Below are 17138 nucleotides of genomic sequence, written 5' to 3'. Positions count from 1 at the left end.
CGGGGGCCCGGGGCGGCGGATCGCGGGACCGCCCCCGCTGCCGTCAAGCGGCTCGAGCTCGTTTTGCGACAGGCGGCCGGGGAACGATGCGCCGTCGCGGGCTCGCTTTCCGGCGGGTTCGCTGGGCGCACGGTTGCAGTTTCCTATTCCTCGCGCTCCCCACTGCCACCCCTGTTTCTGACCCCGGTAGTGGTTTGTCTGTGGCGAGAGAGTGGGCCCGCGCCCGTCTCTGTCCTGCCCCACGAGGTGACCTTGGTCGAGTCCCCTGTCCCGCCGAGCCGCGGCGCCCTTCTGTGGCGCGCGGGCCGGTTAGGGACCCGGCTCTAGAGCGGTTGAGGACACGGACCTAGAACGGACCCACAGGCTGTCCCGTGGCAGGGGAACCGCCGGGCCGCCAGGGGCGGTGTGTGGGCGTGATGCCCCTACACGTGAAATGGCCGTTCCCCGCTGTGCCGCCGCTCACCTGGACCCTGGCCAGCAGCGTCGTCATGGGCCTGGTGGGCACCTACAGCTGCTTCTGGACCAGTGAGTGGGCTTTTCTGGGGGGAGCCCTGGGCCCCAGGGGAGAAGGAGGCCAAGACTCCCCCTTTTTCTCTCCCCCCAGAGTACATGAACCACCTCACCGTCCACAACAAGGAGGTGCTGTATGAGCTTATCGAGAACCGAGGCCCAGCCACCCCCCTCATCACCGTCTCCAATCACCAGTCCTGCATGGATGACCCTCATCTCTGGGGTACCCTGACCAATGTTCTGGGCACAGGGAGGCAGGGAGAGAACCCGGGAAGGGGCCAAACAGAACCAGAGCAAACTCACTTCTCACTGGGCACTACAATTTCTGGGGTGTCCTGCCTCAGTGGTGAAAGTTTCATTTGTGATTCCTTCAGCATCCTCTTAGGGAAGGTGATTTGGAGAGGGCCTCAGAAATTTGGAGAGAATGAGGAAATGAGGGAAAAGCTTCATGGCGAGGTCTGACAGCTTCTTTACTCTGATGCAGCAGGCCTGTGGAACCTTCCGTTCTCAACCGTTGAAGGTCCCACAGAGTCTTGGGAACAAATCTAAGGACCTGTCAAGGAAACTCTGGGCTGGGGCTGGAAGACCTGTATCCTGGCTCCAGGTTTGCCCCAGGCTGCGTTTGTATCCTTCCGCCAGCCTTGTTTGGGGGCTAGGTTCCCCACCTAGAAGTTCCTGCTCTACTGACTTCACAGGGAATTGCTTGGCACCAGTAACCTGGGCGGTTGGGTCGAGGGGTGCCCAGAGCATTCACTACTGAGTGTAGGAGGTCATACTACGCTAGAGCTCATGGGGAACCACCTGGTCAAATCGGAGCCCTTCAGGACTCAACCTGGCTGCAGCGCAGAGAATGGTCTGTGGGGTGCCACAGGCAGATCCCAGGAGGCCAGGAAGGAGGCTTTAGAGTCATCCAGTGGCCTAGACTAGGGAGGTGGTGGTGACATTGGAGCGAGTGGTGCAGAAAAATAGGCAGTGTCAAAATATACTGGGGAGGTAGGCAGACCAGACATGGTGACTAATAAGATTTGGGGAGTGTGAGAGAGCAAGGATCCAGGGAGAACTTCGGGGGTCCAGCCCAAGGGTCTGGAAGATGCCATTTTGGGCCGCAGTGACCTGGTAGTGCTGCTGCCCTTGACCTTCATTCCCTGAAATGGGCTGACAGAAAAAGGCGCTCCTTAGGGACAAGGGAAGTGGGGGCATGAAGCCTTTCCTCTCCTTTTCTAGGGATCCTGAAACTCCGCCACATCTGGAACCTGAAGTTGATGCGTTGGTGAGGAGGAATGGACCCCTCCCAGTGGGCCTGCCAGGCCTTACCCGTCTCTGCCCAGATTTGCCCTCCTGCTCTGCCCAGGAGGCGGTGTCCAGCAGTCCAGGCAGGGCATGGGGGTGGGGCCCCGCAGGCCGTCGTCCTGTGCCTCCATTGCGCACTGCTGATGTCATGCGTCATGCTGTGGGGAGGGTTGGGAAGCAGGGTGCAGGGGAGGCTGTAATGACTGCGACTGTCCCCACTCCAGGACCCCAGCGGCTGCAGACATCTGTTTCACCAAGGAGCTCTACTCCCACTTTTTCAGCTTGGGCAAGTGCGTGCCTGTATGCCGAGGTGAGCTGCTCCTCCAGGAGGGGCTGGTGGGCCAGTGGGTACAGGGAGGCGCTTCTGCAGGCTTCTCTGGCTTCCCTTGGGGCAGGGAGCCAGGTGGCCAGTGCCTCTGGCTTGGCAGCACTGGGAGTGGAGGGACCGAGGTGGGACAGGCAGCCTGGGAGCAAGGGGAGTTAGGGCCTGCTGCCCCACTAGCGTGAGTTCAGCGCCGTTGCGTGGCAGCAGAGGTGGCACTGGCTGCTGGAGGAACGATGGCTTCTTGGAGAGGGCTCGATTCTCTGTCTGCGGATTGTGCAAACCTGGAGCTCTGGCATTAGAAGTCAAGGTGGCATTATCCACAGCCCCTTCTCTGGGGGATGTTACTGAGAGACTCACTGATGGCAGTGTGGTGTCATGGGTCTGCAATGGCAGTGGCATATGCCACAGGCTGCAGGGTTTGGGAGAACAAACATGCTCTTGGGTTGAGGTATGGGACATTGAATGACTCCTCAATACCTCTCAAGAGCCTCAGAAAGTAGGGGCCATTTTTGGTTCCCATTCTCCAGATAAAGGAGCTCGGAGGGATTAGGCAACTGGCCCAAGGTCACAGGGCGAGAGGTGGCAAAGCCAGGATTTGAATCCAGGTTGCTCTTTCCTTTGGGGAAGTAGAATTTTTCCAGGCAGAGTATGAAAGGAAAAGCATTCTGGACACGGGAAGCATGTGTCAGGCACTGGAGAGGCAAGGGATAAAGGTAGAAAAATGTACGTTGCAGGCCAAATGTGAGGGTTCTGGAATAACCTGTGGATGGCTCAGTGGGGAAGAAGATGTTCCTGAGCTGTTGCTTCATCCCCAGGGACAGGGAAGAATGGGGACTGATAGGGACAGGCCTTTTCTCGGCAGGAGACGGCGTCTACCAGAAGGGAATGGACTTCATTTTGGAGAAGCTTAACCACGGGGACTGGGTGCACATCTTCCCGGAAGGTCAGTGGAGCTACCCGCGAGACTATGGGCTGATACAACACCCCAAGAACAGGGGCGGAACCCCCCAGGGCCGCTCCACAGCCTCACCTCTGTCCCGTCTCTCTGGACAGGGAAAGTGAACATGAGCTCCGAGTTCCTGCGCTTCAAGTGGGGTAAGGCTGCTGGCCCTCTCTGGCTCGGGTGGACCACAGCACATGGGGCAGATGGGTGTGTTGGTAGCTTCAGCAAGGGGCCAGATGCCTAGACGGGCTGGCCCAGGGGAGCTGCAGCTCCACCTGCACCGTTTCCCTTTCACTGGGGCAGGAATCGGGCGCCTGATTGCAGAGTGTCATCTCAACCCCATCATCCTGCCGCTGTGGCATGTCGGTGAGCCTCCCTCCCGCCTAGCCTGCGGTCTGGGGTGGGCGGCGGGGATGGTGCTTCTCTAGGTGGCACGGGGGGGTGGTTGCACTGGGTGGCAGGGACAGGGTGCCTGGCACGAGGGCTGGGGTTGCCCTCCACCCGCCAGCTTCCCAGCCTTCTGTCCACTGCCGCAGGGATGAATGACGTCCTTCCTAATAGCGCCCCCTACTTCCCTCGCTTCGGACAGGTGGGTAGGGGTTGCTGACCTTTGTCTGTCTGCCTGCCTGCCTCTGCCTCTCTCTCTCTCTTCCCCTTGTCTCCCACTCAACTTCACTGAGGCCAGATTCAGGAGGAGCTGGGCTTGAGCCTACAGTGGGGGGACCAAGTGGGACATAGAGAGGGACTTCCTGGCATCAAGGCTGGTAGGAGAGCACAGGAAATCACGGGTGGGCCCTGGGGTTGGGACAGGACGGGACATCTAGAGCATGGACCCTAGGGCTGGGATGGCCCCTGGATGGCAGTGAGCCTCGTTTTAAAGAGGGGAGTGGCCTGAGGGAGTGCATAGCAAGTTAGAGGCAGGACTTCTGGCTTCTGGCTCTCCGGGGTGTTGGCCGAGGGCTGTGATCACTTCCCGTCACCTCATCTCCCCTGATCTCCCCACAGAAAATCACCGTGCTGATCGGGAAGCCCTTCAGTACCCTGCCTGTGCTCGAGCGGCTCCGGGCAGAAAATAAGTCAGCTGTGAGTTTCCCCGGCTGCCCCCTGGCTGGCCTTGGCCCCTCCCAGTGCCCTCAGCCTCCCAGGGACCCTGGGTGATGCTTCTTGAAGGCTGCAGGCCAGCCCCAGTCCTTCCCCTCAGGTAGAGGTGCGGAAAGCCCTGACTGACTTCATTCAGGAAGAATTCCAGCACCTGAAGACCCAGGCGGAGCAGCTCCACAACCACCTGCAGCCTGGGAGATAGGCCTGCCCCGCCCAGACCTTGCAGGGCTACCTCAGGGCCCTGGGAGAGGTCTGCTGAAGCGTGAGGAAGAGGCAGCTCCAGGACCCACAGCCCAGCTGCCAGGCTCCCAGGGCTGCCTTTGGGTTCTCCCCGCACATACAGCTGCAGCTGGGGAATGGACTGATGCTTTGAGCTCAGATACGGTTTTTCAGACAGATTTGTTCATAGCCCTTAAAGGGTGCCCTCTCCTAGTTGGTGAGCACTCCAGCTCCTCTGTGGTTCTTCAGTTGAATGAAAGGTCACAGCTGCTCTTCCAAGGGCTGGTGTCTGGAGGGAGGGTAGTGGAAGGGAGGTGGGTAGCTAGGCCAGAGCCTCGGGGAGGGGCCCTCAGGCCCTTGGCCTGGCCTCCACCCACCTGCCCCGATTTGGGAGCTGCTCACCCACGTCATCAGGGTGGCCTTTGGCCACGGCTTCCTTCTGCCCCAGCTTCCCACTGGCCTAGGAACCTCGGGTAAGGCCTGGCCCCGGGCTACAGGCAGAAGAGCAGCCCTTTGCCAGAAGTGGAGCCCAGCGGAACAGAGGCTTCAGCAAGAGCGTGAGACCTGGCCACTTGCCCCATGCTGGGAGCCACTGACTTCTCGTCCTTTCTGTGTCTCATCACTCGAGTCCCCTGGGGCTGGGTTCCATGTTTTGTAAACAATAAAGCATCAGTGTTGTGCTGTTTTACCTCTGGCCTTTCCGTAGGGCTGGGGATGGGAGATAACCCACTAGACAGGAAGGCTGGACCCTTAGAGCCGTGGGCGCATCGAGAGCACTTGAGCAGATGGGTGTCGAGCTCTCAGTGTGCACCAGTCACTAATTTCAGCCATTGTCTGTAATCCCCATGACAACCTTGCAAAAGTAGGAATTCATCTCATTTTGCAAAGGAGGCAGAGCAAAGCTAATGGACTTGCTTCAAAACCCAAAGCTAGCAAAGTAGGAAGTTTAACCCTTCCCCGGCTGGTTCCCAGGATGTAGGAGGTCTCTGAGGGGCTCAGTGAGCCTCCGCGAGCAACACGCTGTGGTGGGAGGTGGGAAGGGGAACACCTAGATTGAGCGTGGGAGCAAACACGAATCCAGGGTGGTGGCACTCCTGGCAGGAAAGCAAATCCCCTAGAGAAAAGCAAGCTCAGTTTAGGCCTCCAGTTTGTCCATAGATGAAGATCAAGCAAAAAGACCTCACAAATATCACCGAACATACAAGGAAATGAAGCACTGTGCTTAATGTCAGTAGAAACAAGGTTGAAACCCTTGGAGACTTATGAAATTGACAGCGTCAGACAGAATATGGAAAATATTATAATCAAAATCTGCAAAGAAAAAAGGTGGAACCACAAAAATTAGCCAGCAAGATTTCAAAGATGATTAGGACTGCAAATGGGTGCGAGTAATTATTTCAAAATAAAAGTTTTTTAAAATCACCAGAAGGGAAAAAAAAAGATCACTTGGAGTTAAAAAAAGAAACATTTATAACTAAATTTAGGTAAAAACAGACTGTTGGCAAGTCTGCATTTATTGGTCCAAATGTAACATCCCTTTTTCATGTATATATTTTATATCCATTTGAACAAAGCAACTAATTTCATGAAAAGTTCTGATTTTATACCCTATGATACAATGTTCCATTTTTTCATGTTATATTTTTACTACACACTCATCTCCATAAATATTATATAAACATTTTGCAGGTTTTTAAACTACATAAATGATATTGGACTGTGTAGATGCTTTTGCAATTTGATGTTTTTTATATAGACTATGTTTTGTAGGTTCACAGCAAAATTTGAATTGTCCTAGGATTGTGAAATCTATAAATGCCATTCCTCATATTAACTGATTAAAGGAGAAAACCCATATGATTATTTCAATAGATGCAGAAGCACTTGATAAAATACTCATAATTTAAAAAATTCTTAGCAAACTGCATAGAGGGGAACTTTCTTAATCTGATAGTCTATCTACAAAAACCCTAGAGCAAATGTTATTTTTGATGTTGAAGCTTTGGAAACATGGCCTTCAAAAGATGGAACAAAACTACTGTATTAGTGGTACCAGAGCAGTAAGACAAGGAAGGAAATCAAAAGTATAATGAGTGTAAAGAAATAAAATTATCATTATTTGCTGATGATAGGATTGTCTACATATAAGAGTGCAAGGCTCCTAATGCCAGCCTGGGCCAGGGAGCTGTGTCCTACACAACTAGACTGAGAAACAACGGCCTGAACCGGAGTAGCGGGGGAGGCGGAAGAAGGGGAAAAAAATTTTAAGTAAAAAAATCTCTCTATAAACAGTACTGGGACAACTGTAGATGTCTATGGGAAAAAAACTTGACCCTGACGTCACACCATACATAAAAGTCTGAAAAACAAGACAACTTTAGAAGATAATGTAGGAGAATATTTCCATAATTTTGGGTGCAGGGAAAATTTTCTTAAACAGGACATCAAAAATGTTAACCATAAAGAAAACCATGGTAAATTTGACTACATTAAAATTAGGAAGTTCTGTTCAACAGAAGACATTATTAAGAGAGTGAAAAGATTTCTAATACCTACCTATAACCAACTCAGGGCTCACACCCAGAATATTTAAAGAACTATAAATTAATAAGAAAAAGATAATCCAATAGAAAAATGGGAAGATAGGTGCAAGCAGGCATTTCACAGAAGAGGAAAGGCAAATGGCAGAGCTAAATATGTATATACTGCATGAGTTTCCTGTAGATACAGTGACAAAGCACCATAAACTGGGGGGTCTGAAACAACAGAGATTTATTCTTTCCCAGTTCTGGCGGCCAGAAGTCCCAGGTCAAGGTGTGGGCAGGGTTGGTTCTTTCTGAAGGCTCCGAGAGAGAATTTGTTCTGTGCCCTTCTCCTAGCTTCCAGGGGTGGTCACCAAATTCTCTGTTCCTTGGCTTGTAGACATGTCACTCCAATCTCTGCCTCCATTTTCATATGGCATTCTCCCTTCTGTGTCTCTGTGTGGTAGCTCAGCTGCCACTGTCCTAATCCAAGCCACATTTGTGACAATGACGACTACAATCTCGTAAGCAGGACCTCTGACAAGTGGAGGGGATCAATGGGCTGTCAGCTACACGGGGCTGAGAGGGAATCATTGTGTACCTGATATGGCGGCCCGCAGCATCTAGCTCCTCCTGGGGTGCCTTCCTGCCCTGCATCAAGGGATGTGCATGCAGACTGACTTCTGCCCATGAGAGGCACGGCCCTGGGGGTGTTGGTTTTCTTCAGCAGGCTTCTGGTTAAAGTCACAAACATCCTGGAGTTTGAAGGGCAGCAGTGGAAGCAGTAGCAGCTGGGCAGTGTCCAGTCATGAGCGCCCAATTTTTTGCAAGTAGAAATGGTGCCGCAATGGATCTCTTTGTATGTGCATCTTGTGCTCAGCTGAGTTATTTCTGTGTAATGGATCCCTAAGTGGGAAATTGCTTGGTTAAAGGTCATACACATTTTACGGTTTGTGAGATGCTGCCAAATTACCCTCCAGAAAGGGTTTACCAATTGATACTTTTACCACTGTGTAGGTGAGACTATTTCCCAACGTCCTTGCTGACAGTGGGCATTATTAAACTTTCTTCTTCATGTATTTTTATTATCAAAAATGTCAAACATGTAGTGTATTAGTTTCCTAGGGCTGCTGTAACAGATTACCATAAACTAGGCAGCTTAAAACAACAGAAATTTATTCTCTCCCAGTTCTGAAGGCCAACAGTCCAAAATCAAGGTGTCAACAGGGCTGTGTCTCCCTCTGAAAGCTCTGGGGAAGAATCTTTCCTGCTTCTTCCAGCTTCTGGTAGCTCCAGGAGTTCCTTGGCTTGCAGCTGCATCACTCTAATCTGTCTCCGTAGTCAATCGGCCTTCTTCCCTGTGTGTCTGTGTCCAAATTTCCCTCTTCTTATAAGGACCCCACCCTAATTCAGCACTATCTTTTCTTGATTACATCTCAAAAGAGCCTATTTCCAAATTAGATCATATTTACAAGTTCTAGAGGTACTGTTCAACCCAGTACATACATAGCAAGGTCAAAAAAAGCTTATGGTGAACACACATATACCCACCCTCTAGCTTCTGTCATTAACATGGTACTATCATTGCTTTATCACACACTTGTCTCTGTACCAACACTTCTCTCCATTTTATTTTTGGTGCATTTCAAACTAAGTTGCAGACATCAGTCCACTTCCTCCTAAATAAATCAGTGTACATATCCTTAACGAGAGTTCAATATTTGGCTATAGTCATGGGTTTGTTTTTTTTGTTTGTTTGTTTCTACTGGTCACCAATCGGAGAAATCAAAAAATGGTACAGAAAAAGATGAGTCTCCCAATTCATTTGGGGCGGTGTTTCCTATCTTCTGACTCTAGCTGTCACTCTGTCTCTTTCCTTTTTTTAAGGCAAACTTCGAGAAAGGACGATCCTACACCGTGTCTCTATTTCCTCACACTGACATCGCTCCTGCCAAAGTCTTTACCTATTGCTAAGTCCAAGAAACAGTTTCCTCATCTTACCTGCTTCCTGGCAGCAGTTGAGTGACAATAGTAATCACGGTGTCCATGAAAGCAAGTACTCCCTGGGGTTTCCCCTCTGCTTTGATGCTCCTCGGGTGTCTCCTACGGACCCTCCTCCCTGCCCGTTGTACGTGCTGGTGTACCTCCGGACACTGTCCTGGGCCCTTTTCTCTTCCCACAGAGGCTCCATCAGCAGGAAAAAGTAACCACCCTTGCAATCTTAAGCAGAAAGAAGATTAAAACAGGGGTGGAGCGATGCGAGTAGGGACTTGTGGAGCGGTATTCTCTTTGGCCCCCCCACCAGCCCCGCCCCCGCCTCGCCCCGCCTGTCCAGTCCGGTGAGAACCCGCGGGGCCAGCCGGCTGACGGTGGGAGATGACTGAGCTTGGCCCCGCCCCTTCCTACAGGGAACGTGCGTGCTTGGAGACACGTACAGCCAATCAGTGCAAAGCAGTGGCCATGAGTGGCATACTCCTTGTCCTGTCATCTACAGCCCTGGCCTGCGGGCCTGCACTTTGGCCAATGGTGGCGCGGGGCAGAGCTTGGGCAAGGGCGACGATCACCCGATCTGCGGCGGCCGCGGTGGTCGAGACAGTGGAGGCTGAATCTATGATGGCGGCGACCGCGGCGGCTCGGGTGCGGGCGAGGACGCGGCGGGTCCCGGCGCTGTGGCAGATTCGGTGGCTGCCGCTGTTGCTGCTGGTGGTGGCGGCGGCAGCGGCGGCGGAGCAGCAGGTGCCCCTGGTGCTGTGGTCGAGTGACCGGTGAGCAGGGTCGGCCGGGGCGGGCCTCTCTGCGCGCCGCGGCGGCTGAGGTGCCCTCGCCCAACTCCAGGGTTGTCCTCGGCGAGGAGCGGCGAGGCCCAGAGGGGACTGTCTCTTGCTCGGGGGCCCCTAGCTAGTGGGTAGGGTCAGAGCTCCAGGCCCCACGCATCAAGCTCGGCGCCCATGGGCTTCGGATCTCAAGCTATGGGCTCTCGCTTCACAACACCTCTTCTGTCCCCTGACAGGGACTTGTGGGCTCCTGCGGTCGATACCCACGAGGGCCACATCACCAGCGACATGCAGCTCTCTACCTACTTAGACCCCGCCCTGGAACTGGGCCCCCGCAATGTGCTGTTGTTCCTGCAGGACAAGGTGCGCCTGCCCCAGCCCTCTTTCCCTCGGTCCCGGGACACTGAGGCCCATTCCGCAAGGAAAGCTTCTGTGACCTTCTTTCAATTGCAAGGAGGTGTGGCTCCTCTCTTGGGAAGGCCTGTAGGAGAAGGTTCAGTGGGAATCGTGTGGGCCTGGAAATGGCACCAACTTGATTGGGGGAAGTAAGGGGTCAGAGGCCAAATGCCTACTGAGTACCAAGCACTTAATCTGACCTACTCTACATGGTGGGGACTATCGACCCACTTTACAGATGAGAAGACTGATGCCCAAGGAAGGGAATTGACTTGCCTGAGGTCACACAGCTAATGGGTAGCAGAGTTGTGATTCTGACTCAGTGATCATAATAGAGATAATCGAAAAATGATCACTTATTGAATTGCTTCATTTGCACGTGCTAAGCTGTTGTTGTTATCTTGGTTTTACTGCCAAGGAAACTAAGGCTTGTAGAGGTGCAGTGATGGGCTGCTTTATGCACACCACAATTGGTTCCAGCCTGAGTCCGTCAGATACCCCCTGCCCCCAGTTTGTGCTTATAACCAGGCACTCTGTTTTCCCTCCCAACCAGGTCTCTCTGTCCTCCCCAAAGCAGGCATGTAGACCATGAGAAGAGTCTAGGGCAGTTTGGGATTGGTGTTTGGGAAGTTAGCGGGCTTCTGCTTGTCCCTTCCTCGTTGGTGGCCTGTACGGCTCATTCCCCTTGTGGTCTTGCTACGTCACCCTGTGGGCACACTGTGGCAGTCATGCTGGCCTGTAGTCCTTCCAGGAGGTGGTAAATAATGCAGTCTGACTGGAACTCAATTCTAGTTCCACTGCTTAACCAGCCTTTGGACGTGTGAAATAATCTGTGAATGCCTGTTTCTGCGTCTGTAAAATGAAGATAACACCTAGATCAGAGGGCTGTGAGATGCAGTTCTTAAAATCCACGTAAAACATCTAGCTGTGGTTCTCTGCCTTAGGGCGTTCATCCATTTACCAAATATGCACTGCCTACTATGTACCAGCCATTAAATATTGGGGACATAACATTAAGCAGAATGACCCAAGCCCCTACCCTGAGGAAGCTGACGTTCTCGTGAGGGCAACAAGTCAACGCTAACTTCATCTGTGATATAATGTCTGTACTGTAGTGTTTAGAGAAGAAAGAAGCAGGCTAAGGGGCCAGAGTGGCTTGAAACCCTGTTTAAGATAAGCGTGATCAGGAAGGGCTCAGTGAGGAGGTGATATCTGAGCAAAGACCTAAATGGAGGGAGGGATGGAGCCATGTGGCTATGGGGGGGAAGGGTGTTCCTGGCAGAGGGAACAGCAGGTGCAAAGGCCCTGGGCAAGGAGTGCTCTTGGTGAGCCCAGGGAAGAGCTGGTGTTGCTGGAGTGTAGGGAGTGAGAGAAAGGGCTGAAGGTGGTCAGCCAGTAGCCAGGAGATGAGGAGGAAACAGGTTACTTGCAGTTCTAAATGTGGCAGGAAGCTTTGGGTTATTTCTAGCAGGCAGTGCTATGAGGAGATGGCGGTGGTTCCTGGGCTTCAAGAAGGAGAGCCCAGGTGGCCAAACAGGGTCAACATTCCTGCCCAGAGAGGAGAGGAGGCTGGGCAATGTGTATACTACACAGAATGAGGTTAGGGAAGCTGATTAAGATCTCCTCTAGGCCTAACTGGGAAAAGCCAGAGGAAGCTGGGAGCTGTGGTGGAGGGGCAGCAGTTGAAGGACATGTCTAGGTTGCAGAGGAAAAGGGATGGGCGTCGGGGTTACTGTGGTCCAGAGAGCTCAGAAGACTTCAGTGCTGCCTCCAGTGCGTTCCAAGATCTTCACATCTTTCTCCCACCAAAACCAGACGGGGAGGGGATCTTCTCACCCTCCTTTAGAAAACGTCCCATTCAGACTGGACTTAGGTGGCTCAAGCTGTTGCAGCTGGCATGCAGGTTCTCTTCTCTGATTTCCTTGCAGGGGCATTCAGTAAATGTTACTAACTGCCCCCCAGCCCCTCCCCTAGCTTCCCTCTTCCCTACCCAGTTCCTCTTATCTGTAGGCAGGCAGCTGACTCTTACTCCTGAGGTTACCACAAGTCAGCTGCCCGTAGACTTCCCCCCAACCGCATGACTGCCTTCCGTGTTTTCTCACCCTCACCCTGCCAGGAGGGTGCTAAGGAAAAGAAAGAACCTTCCACCCCCACCCCCACCCCCATTCTCACCCTTGCTCGCTCTTTTGACCAGACCACATCTGACTCTAAATAAGATTTTGCTGGCCCTGCATATGCACAGGGAAGGTGTCTGCCCCCTGCCCTAGCCCTACCTTCTGAGCCTGTCTTCCCTGCTTCCCCACTAGCTGAGCATTGAGGACTTCACGGCATATGGTGGTGTGTTCGGAAACAAGCAGGACAGTGCCTTTTCTAACCTCGAGGTAAGAGTCCTCTCCCAGCTGTGGGCCATGGGGCCTGTCCTGTACCCCCTCCCCCAGCACAATAAGAACTGTTCCCTTAGGAACCAGAGCTGCTGGGGGTAGAAAGGCCTGAGTGTCGGGCCAGGGGTATGCAGCATTTTCTTTCTGACCCAGAATGAGATTCCTGTGTGGGTGTGGCTTACCAGAGAGGTTTGGGGGGCTGGCCCAGGTACACTGGTCCCTTGCTAACTCATCCCCCACCTCTTCTCTCTCCCCAGAATGCTCTGGACCTGGCCCCCTCCTCTCTGGTGCTTCCTGCTGTCGACTGGTATGCGGTCAGCACTCTGACCACTTATCTACAGGAGAAGCTCGGGGCCAGCCCCTTGCACGTGGACCTGGCCACCCTGCGGGAGCTGAAGCTCAATGCCAGCCTCCCGGCCTTGCTGCTCATCCGCCTGCCCTACACAGCCAGGTATGGCCGAGCCTCCAGCTGCAAGGCTCTGGGCGCTGGTAGCACAACTCAAAGATGGCAGTCCTCCCGTTCAGAACCTTAAAGCCCTTCTAGAAGGTGCACTGTGTGGCCAGAAGAGGCAGGAAGGGCCTCTGGCTGTGACTCGGAAGTTGGTGCCCACACTGAACTCGGCCTGTTGGGCCTCCAGAGATAAGACAGACGTGGGCCCTGGTGATGGGAAGGTGACTTGCCTCCCCAGGATCCATTCACACAGCAGGTGGCAGGGCCGTGAGCAGGACTGTGAAGCAGGGCCGGGTGGGGCCATGAGGTCAGCACAAGGTGTGGAGGGAGCAGTGACCGTGGCCCCCAAACCCCCAGCTAGTGTGTGCTAGGTGAAGGGGACTAGTGCAGAAGGATATGGCGTGGAGGGGGGCACACGCTAGAGGGGCAGAGGGGATGCCACCCGGGAGGGTGGATTGCAGGGGCTCTAATGCTCTGTCTCTTCCATAGCTCGGGCCTGATGGCACCCAGGGAAGTCCTCACTGGCAATGGTGAGTCGGGTCAGGGAGGGTGCACGTTTCCCACCCTTATCCATCTCTCAGCCACAGAGAGCTGGTGCACCACTCCTCAGCCCCTCCTCATTCCCAGGGCAGCCCCCCTGCTTCTTGGAGCAGCTGGTAGCTGAGCGGGGAAATGCTGGCCCCGCGATCTCACTCCTCTCTGGCTGGGCCCTGCCTGGCAAAGGTTTCGGGGCATCAAGGTGTCCTCTGTGCTGGCGCCTGTGGAGCCAGTTATCATTCAGGCAGCGTGAATCCTGTAGTTTTGGGTTTAATAGACCAGGAACATTTCAAAAAACAGTTCTGAAGGCTTGTCTTCTTTTTGCTGTAAAGGACAGTCATTCCCCATGGAAGGTCATCAGAAACCTGTGGCTAGCTTCGGAGTTTCCTCCACCTCTGTCTTTTCTCATTCCCCTTAGTTAGGGCTTGACATTAGGGAATCGATGACATAGGCCACAGATGTCCCAGGGGTGGACGGGATGAGAAGCAGCTGCTATTAGGAATCGCAGTGGAAACGGAAAACACTAGTGAAGAGCCGGGAGCCAGCTCTTTGAGGGTCTCCATTTCCCACCACAGAGGACATGTCAGTTGCCAAGGGAGGGGGGACTTCACAGTCCAGACATCTGGTGGTTCCCACCTCAACGAGGTGATCTCACTGAGTGCCACCACAAGAGGACAGTGATGGGGGACCTGGAAGGGCATGACCTGGCCTCTGCTGGCTTCTGCTTGTGAAGGTCAGATGCTTTCTAACACCTGCTGGGGAGTGTTGCCGTAGCGGCTGCCTGTGACCTGCTTCTCTGCTCTCCCTGTTGCCCCTTAGATGAGGTCATTGGGCAGGTGCTGAGCACGCTCAAGTCTGAAGATGTCCCATACACAGCGGCCCTCACGGCAGTCCGCCCTTCCAGGGTACGTGTCCTTCCACAGGGGCTCTGGGAGGTGTGGGGAGAGGCTGCGTAGTGAGTCGGCCTGGAGGGGTGGGTGGCTCCCAGTGGAACGTCTCGATGGGAGCTGGCTTTTCCCCTGGGTCGATGTCAGGGGGGCATGAATAGGAGCCGTAAAGTCCTGCTAATCCTTCCAGGTGCAGCTTTCCATGTTGCCCTGTCAGTCTTACAGGCTGGCGTGCTCGGGCAGTAAGTCCAAGTATTCCTAAATCGGAAGGACTAGGAGTAACACAAAGGCTTAGGGGCCAGCCTGGGAAAGCTTCCTGGAGGAAGAGCCTCTGAGTATGACCGGTGGGCGTACAGATGGTAGAGAGGGTGCCTGGGGGGACAGTGAGGGCAGGCCACTTGGTTTGGGGCTTGCTCCCAGGGCTGTTGAGAGAAGGCTTGTGGGCTGTTTTGCAGGTGGCCCGTGATGTACCCATGGTGGCTGGGGGACTAGGTCGCCAGCTGCTGCAAAAAGAGCCAGTGTCAGCTCTGACCCAACCTGTGAGTTACAATGACACCGCTCCCCGGATCCTGTTCTGGGCCCAGAACTTCACAGTGGTATACAGGGACCAGTGGAAGGATCTGACCCCCATGACCTTTGGGGTCCAGGACCTCAACCTGACCGGCTCCTTCTGGAATGACTCCTTTGCCAGGTAAGGGCAAAGTACCTGCCACTGCCGGTGGGTGTATTTGTTGGGGGTGTTCACTACGGGGATGCATGGGGTGAGACTGGTGGAGGGCTCTTGAAGTGGCAGGTGCTCAGAGTTCTGCTTCCCCATGCTCTCTAGTCCTTGGCTGGGACCCTGGTTGTTCCTACTTCCCAGTCGCTTGGGAACTTGACACCTCCCCTTGAGCAACCTGAAGTTGACTACACAAGGGTGCATACCAAGCCCCAGCCAGTTCTGGGGTTCCCATACCCTCCCTGTGTGGTGAGAGAGATTGCCCTCACCCCCAAATCCCAACCTGGACATCTCAGTGACCCCAAGGGGGAGCTGAAAGGAGGAGGGGGCAGTGGGCTCGGAGGAGCCAGAGGAAGGAGCCTTCAGCTGGAGGTGGGGGACCTGTGTGCTGGTTCCTGACCTAGAATGTGACAGGGTCTCAGTTTTCCCATCTATCAAGTGGGGGCATGGCCTCTTCAGGTCGCTGCAAGGACCTGGGCAGCTTAGGTAGAAGCAGACTTGAGGAATTTGTTCAAGGCCCTTCCAGAGCCTGACTACTCTCTTCTCACTCTGGCCTTGCAGGCTTTCGCTGACCTATGAACAACTCTTTGGTACCACGGTGACATTCAAGTGAGTCTGAGGGTTGAGGTGTGGGTGGACTGGAGTGGCTCTGGCTTCCTCAGTTGCCTGACACCCCGTGGCCTCTGGCAGGTTCATTCTGGCAAACCGCTTCTACCCAGTGTCAGCCCGGCACTGGTTTTCCATGGAGCGCTTGGAAATCCACAGCAATGGCTCCGTGGTCTACTTCAATGTCTCCCAGGTCATGGGGCCCAGCATCTACTCCTTCCACTGCCAGTACGTCAGCAGTCTGAGCAAGAATGGCAATCTCCTTGTGCCTCGCACACAGCCCTCTCTCTGGCAGATGACTATACAGGACTTCCAGGTAGGGAGCCGCAAGGAGCCCAGCCCGGAGGTAGCAGGGCCCTGGCGGAGAGGGGAGGGAGCAGAGGCCTGAAATCTCAGCATCCTTTGGGCTCAGGAATGTGGTCCAGAATCCCACCCCAACAGTGCTCCCATCCCGTGAGATTTGGACCACCCACTAACTCGGGAAGCCCAGCCCTTACTGAGCCTCCCTCTGTGGGGCCACGCGGTCCTTTCTGTCCCCCAGATCCAAGCCTTCAACGTGGTGGGCGAGCAGTTCTCCTACGCCAGTGACTGTGCTGGCTTCTTCTCCCCGGGCATCTGGATGGGGCTGCTGACCTCCCTGTTCATGCTTTTCATCTTCACCTATGGGCTGCACATGATCCTCAGCCTCAAGACCATGGACCGCTTTGACGACCACAAGGGCCCTGCCATCACTTTGACCCAGATTGTGTAACTCGGTGCTCATGGGGATTGAGGGTGTGATGGTGTCCAGGGTGTCGCCTTCTCACCTCGAGGCATGCTGCACCGAAGGGCTTCCTGTCTTCCATAGCATGAAACCCCAGTCCCCTCAGCCTTGTCTTGCTCCCTGTTCTACCCATTGAGGGGCTGCCCTGGGGCTGCCCACCCCCCATTTCTACCAACAAGGTGTACATATTCTGCATAGGTGGTAGACCCATCTCCCAGGCTTGGTGGTTGTGAGGGGAGGGGACTTGAATGGCCTCTCCTCCTTCCCCTTTCTCCTTATTTATTCTCATCTCTCCACCTTCACCTCTTGCTGTTTATAGTGCTTTTGTGTCGTCGGTGTTCCTTCCCTAGGCTTTATGGGGCTCCCTGCAGCCCCATAAAGTTCCCTGAGTTGCGGGGTGGGGTACAAGTACTATTAACTGTCCAGCTTGACCGGTGTTAACTGTTTTTTGGTGATGTGCTAACATTAAGCAGTACATTGTGGTTTATTTCTGTGGCCTGAGAAGGAGGACCTGCAGGGCAGGTGACTGGGGTGTGCTCACTGGGTTTTTCTGCCAGTGAAACATGCCCCATTTCTATGGGCATGTTCCTGCCCGTAGTGCCTGGCAGGAGCCTGGGCTGCTCGGTGGCTTTCCTTCCTAATACAATAAAGAAGGGTTGCTATGCTTCGGCCTCTTGTCACTCATTTCTGCACTGTACACAAGGGATGCGCTTGG

At 54.0% G+C, this 17138-nt stretch overlaps 2 protein-coding genes across 2 annotated transcripts; both read left to right on the top strand.

Annotated features, from left to right (window-relative positions):
- The first annotated feature begins 107 nt into the window (after window positions 1-107).
- TAFAZZIN (tafazzin, phospholipid-lysophospholipid transacylase) lies at window positions 108-5055 on the top strand. The gene is made up of 10 exons (XM_033119582.1): window positions 108-525; window positions 605-733; window positions 1735-1780; window positions 2025-2110; window positions 2988-3068; window positions 3179-3220; window positions 3372-3434; window positions 3605-3657; window positions 4074-4151; window positions 4270-5055. Exons 1-10 carry the CDS (start codon window positions 417-419, stop codon window positions 4369-4371), a joined length of 789 nt encoding a protein of 262 aa, XP_032975473.1. The 5' UTR covers window positions 108-416; the 3' UTR covers window positions 4372-5055.
- Window positions 5056-9439: 4384 nt separating this feature from the next.
- On the top strand, window positions 9440-17088 carry ATP6AP1 (ATPase H+ transporting accessory protein 1). The gene is made up of 10 exons (XM_033116925.1): window positions 9440-9675; window positions 9921-10047; window positions 12387-12461; window positions 12719-12912; window positions 13402-13442; window positions 14269-14354; window positions 14792-15027; window positions 15616-15663; window positions 15745-15976; window positions 16202-17088. The coding sequence occupies exons 1-10, from the start codon at window positions 9521-9523 to the stop codon at window positions 16409-16411; spliced, it is 1404 nt and encodes a 467-aa protein (XP_032972816.1). The 5' UTR covers window positions 9440-9520; the 3' UTR covers window positions 16412-17088.
- The last annotated feature ends 50 nt before the right edge of the window (window positions 17089-17138 follow it).

The sequence above is a fragment of the Rhinolophus ferrumequinum genome, chromosome X, assembly GCF_004115265.2.
Source record: "Rhinolophus ferrumequinum isolate MPI-CBG mRhiFer1 chromosome X, mRhiFer1_v1.p, whole genome shotgun sequence".
NCBI lineage: Eukaryota > Metazoa > Chordata > Mammalia > Chiroptera > Rhinolophidae > Rhinolophus > Rhinolophus ferrumequinum.
The sequence above is the reverse complement of the archived record's forward strand: the minus strand, read 5'-3'. Positions and strand labels throughout refer to the sequence as shown.

Coding starts and splice junctions, on each gene's coding strand:
- TAFAZZIN (XM_033119582.1), top strand. CDS start 417: ATGCCCCTACACGTGAAATGGCCGTTCCCCGCTGTGCCGCCGCTCACC. Junction 734..1,734: donor GGATGACCCTCATCTCTGGG/GTACCCTGACCA, acceptor CTCCTTTTCTAG/GGATCCTGAAACTCCGCCAC. Junction 3,069..3,178: donor GGTGCACATCTTCCCGGAAG/GTCAGTGGAGCT, acceptor CTCTCTGGACAG/GGAAAGTGAACATGAGCTCC.
- ATP6AP1 (XM_033116925.1), top strand. CDS start 9,521: ATGATGGCGGCGACCGCGGCGGCTCGGGTGCGGGCGAGGACGCGGCGG. Junction 12,462..12,718: donor GTGCCTTTTCTAACCTCGAG/GTAAGAGTCCTC, acceptor CTCTCTCCCCAG/AATGCTCTGGACCTGGCCCC. Junction 15,977..16,201: donor TGACTATACAGGACTTCCAG/GTAGGGAGCCGC, acceptor TCTGTCCCCCAG/ATCCAAGCCTTCAACGTGGT.